We start from the raw sequence: 4,207 nt of genomic DNA on the forward strand, positions 1-4,207 counted from the left end.
CCAGCCCAGTGGCTTGTGATAATGGTGCTACAGTGTGAAATCTAAATTGCCAGTTACAGGCCATGTTCCGTATCTTGCATCATTGGAACAAGAGTCTTGTACAGATGGAAAACAAAAGCAGGCAAACACATTTGAACCATGATTTGCCCCCATCTGCTATGAAACTTGAAATATGATTTGGGCTCTAATTCATGCTTTTCATATGATAGCTGAATGGAGCCATTGGGCTAAACCATTCTTACAGGACATAGAAATGCATGCATCATGATGCAGACCTAGCCTGATCTGTGTCTGTTTTTGTAGAATTTCGCCATGGTGCCCACTCCGTTTCATTGTGTTACCCCACCCCACCCCCTCTAAATGCTACTAAAATGAAAAGAGTTTAGTATCCCCATGGATTGAGATCATGGTCTGCTGATATGAATGGATGTAGCTTCATTTCTTTCATGGACACTCTGAAGGAAATATTTGCTCAGATATACTCGCACATGGACCTACTTCTTCTGACACAGCTGCACATATCTGAGAGTCAAGAATGAATTAAACTGTGCTCCTGCTTAGTCATTGACTGAAGCAAAGCTCTTTGTTTGGTATTGCATTATCCCTGCCCTTGGTGACCACATTTTCCATAGAATCTCTTTCTTTTAGACATGCTTATGGGGGTGAAACACTCATAAGACCAGATCCATGAGGCTGGCAGCTCATTCACAAAACATCCCTGATGTTTCTCGGCTACTTCCCAGATATTTGCAGCATTCTAAAGCAAACAGAGAGGCTACGCAAAGACATTTGCCAGGAGAGAAAAATCCCTCCCTGTCCTTAATAACAAAACTATTCTCCTATGCACAACAAATGCCTACCCAGTTGTTTTTCTGCTTGCTGCCTCTCCTCCCTGCTTCCAGGCACCCCTTCCATCACTGGTGCTCGACAAATCGAGACAGGAGGCAAAATGGGAAATGGTTTTCCTTCAGTTCTACTCATTCGAAAGATGCTGTGTCTCCAGGTCCTGCAAGCGCTAGGAATTTTGGTGGATGCTTTCCGAAGAACCTTCACTGCTGTCATCGAGGAGAGCCACTTCGCCTGTTTCTCCCAGCTCAGCATCAGCCACTTCCTCTTGAATAGTGAGGTGAACATCTGTCAAGGAAGACTCACTCACGCTGCTGCCTTCCATGGAGCAGAGGGTGCAGGAGAGAGCCGGCGCCATGCTCTCTTGCAGCATGCTGAACATCATGGGGATCTGGACAGACCTCAGTCCCGAGATGGTGGGCAGAGGCTTGACAGCCTGTCCCCATGCCCTCTCCTCATCCTTGTAGAGCAGCAGCAAGTTGGATTTCTTCTCCTTCCGCTTGGACTTCATGTAGCCCAGCATGATGCCCATCAGGAAGATGCCGTAGAAGGACATCACGATCAGGACATAGAAGTATTCGTTTCCGTTCCCTCCGCCTTTCTCAAGAGTGGACGCAGCAGGTCCTGTGCTTTCAGCAGCAAGCATGGGCTGGGTCATGTTCAAATGATCCATTGTGAACATCAAAGCACTGTGGGGGAACCGGGAACCTGCAAGAGGAAATAGGTCGGGACATCAAACCCAAAAATCAAAACCCAGAAAACAAAATAAATGCAAACATTTTTAGAAAGCTAAATAGCTGCAAATGGGAAATCCTTGGTCTATCTATTTTCAAAAGAAAAGGAACAATGCCAAACGACCACCATCATCATAATCAGTATTTGATATACTTTGCAACTGCCCAGGAAAGATGCCAAGCATTCTTATTCCTTTATTACAGATGTGGGAGCTAATATTCAGGACCAGGGATGGAGACAGGGTGGCCCTCCAAATATTGCTGGATTACAATTCCCATCATACCGGCCTTTGTCTATAGTGGTTGGGGCTGGTAGGAGTTGCAATTCAACAATATCTAGAGGGCCATCATATTATTATGCTGGAAATAATACAGTAGAACAGTTTTTATCAGTTAGGAATATTTTAAGGAAGGTTAGAGGAGGTCCATCTCAATGACTTTACACCAGGTTTCCATCTAGCTCCATGACATCCACCCCGTCCGGCAGCAGCTTTCTGGCATCTCACAGTGCCTGCTGCCTGCTCCTTGATAATTGGAGATCCCAGGGACTGAACCTGGATCTTCTGCATGAATAGCATGGTGTTGTGCCCCTGAGGTGCAGTCTATCCTTATGCAGTGTGCATCTCTTGCCATCCCCTAATTCTATGAGAGCTGGTGTCATGTTTGGTGGCTGAGGCTGCATACACATGGTACCTTTAAAGCACATTTCTCCCCTCAAGGAATTCTGGACACTGCAGTTGATTGAAGGTTGTTGGGAATGGGAACTCTGTGAGAGGTGAACTACAGTGCCCAGAACACTCTGAGGGAAACATGTGTTTCGAATGTGTTCTAAAGGTATAGTGTTTACGCAGCCTGGGAGTGTGAGCTGAGAAGATTCTGTTTTCAAATGTCACCATAGCCATTGAGTTTCCTCAGCATCAGTCATCCACTCTCAGTTCTGTAAGATGAGGATAATACTTGCCCTAGGCTGTTGCATGTCTTACTAAGAAAAAGTGTACAAAATGCTATTTCTTATAATAATAATCATATGGCAGTTTTCCTTTCCTTTTGAAAAAAATATACAGAGCTTACAGACTTGGGCTTCTATCAGAGCAATACTTTGGTTTGTCTGAAGATAATCCAGCAGACAGGACCACAAAGAGAGTATGTGATCACAAATGAACAAAGGGTGAAAAAGCCATTCTAAAATACAAGAAATATATAAACTTGGAAGGCAAAAAAAGTTTTGGGGGAAGGCTTACTATCCAGACAAGCTTAATGCATCAAAGCTCTGAGAATCTGAATACATAGCTTATCAGTGTTGTTCTAGACAAGGTAATAATAAGAAAACGCTATTATATCTAGTGCAGTGAAACAAAGAAAAAGAGACTTGAACAACTTACGTGAGTCTGCAAATAATTTTGTGCTTCCCAAAGCTCCCAAGAAGACTGTTCACGAAGCAGTTTCCTGAGTTCTGGAAACTTTCTCCATCCGCTGCCAGAATTAATAGCCTCTGAAGAGAAGTTTCATCACGTGATTCCCAAGAGTTTACAATAGCTGCATGCTGGAGTCAGTGCATGAACTCAAAGGCTTGCGGTTTAACTGGTTGGATTCCTGACACCTCTGTGAAAATGAAAAAGGCTGGGGATGCTGAGTAACTTTTCCTAAACAAAGCTCAGTGCCAGAGAGTGTGGACACAAACACAACTCAGGCACTCACACTCCAGTGGTGGAAACTGTGATTTGTACCGACGGTCGCTTTGTGCCAATGGAGGAAGAAGCTTTACAGTGCAATACAGTTAAGAGAAAGAGCAATCAGCAGAAAATCCCTTTCATGGCCATCTGCAAGTAGGGATGGAGGAATATGTCAAATATAGGGACATATATATAGGTTTCTCAATTCCCTATCTTAATTTCAATTCTCCACATTTCTGCATCAGTTTGTAACTGAAAGAAAAAGTATTCATGAAAATCCACCAGCATTTTAGTGCTATTTTTCCTTGTTTTTTTGCAAAGCAATTTTGCCTAATATAATGAATTTTTGTATGCTACTGTATATCCACTATTATATGTATTTATGTGCACACTTTCCTCTAGTATGTTCATTTTTGTATACATTGCCTGAGAGAAGAACAGCACTGAAAAATTCAGAGAAGTGCAAATTTCAAAAGATACCTATTGTTTCGAAAGTGTGAATTAGGTAAGCTCCCTAATGGAATCCAATTTCTCCAACATCCATATGTCCTGTTGCAGACTGACTTAGAAATTGCTCTGGGGAACTAGTTATATGGCATTGTGGTTTAAAGCCTGGCAACAGTGCACTCTGAACTCTAATCAAATTGTGCCACTTCCTTCTGCAAATAGGTCAAAACAGTGACAATAGTAAGAGTTTCAAGTTCTGACCCACTCCCATTTTACTCATTTCAGCAAGATGCACACTCTTGCTTTCTAATGTGATAAATGATAGTTGAAAGCCTGAGTCCTTCTGGAAGGTGACAGGATCCCCAGGGATGTGATCTACAGGGAGCTGGCTTCAGGCACCAAGCCTGTTGGCCAACCAACTGTTCATTGCAGAGGCAAACAAGACATGAAGGCTGGCAATATCAACTCCGCTATGTGGGAATGCCTTGCAGATGACCACAGTGCCTG

At 43.3% G+C, this 4,207-nt stretch overlaps 1 protein-coding gene across 1 annotated transcript; it reads right to left on the minus strand.

Moving 5' to 3' along the window:
- Window positions 1–247: 247 nt before the first annotated feature.
- Window positions 248–3,065, minus strand: KCNE4 (potassium voltage-gated channel subfamily E regulatory subunit 4). The gene is made up of 2 exons (XM_028731847.2): window positions 2,963–3,065; window positions 248–1,554 (listed from the first exon to the last, which is right to left on the minus strand). Exon 2 carries the CDS (start codon window positions 1,526–1,528, stop codon window positions 1,016–1,018), a length of 513 nt encoding a protein of 170 aa, XP_028587680.2. The 5' UTR covers window positions 1,529–1,554; window positions 2,963–3,065; the 3' UTR covers window positions 248–1,015.
- Window positions 3,066–4,207: the final 1,142 nt, after the last annotated feature.

Source organism: Podarcis muralis, chromosome 6 (assembly GCF_964188315.1).
Source record: "Podarcis muralis chromosome 6, rPodMur119.hap1.1, whole genome shotgun sequence".
NCBI classification, from domain to species: Eukaryota; Metazoa; Chordata; class Lepidosauria; order Squamata; family Lacertidae; genus Podarcis; species Podarcis muralis.

What these genes read in the sequence shown, in the direction of transcription:
- KCNE4 (XM_028731847.2), bottom strand. Translation starts at nt 1,528, where the DNA reads ATGTTCACAATGGATCATTTGAACATGACCCAGCCCATGCTTGCTGCT.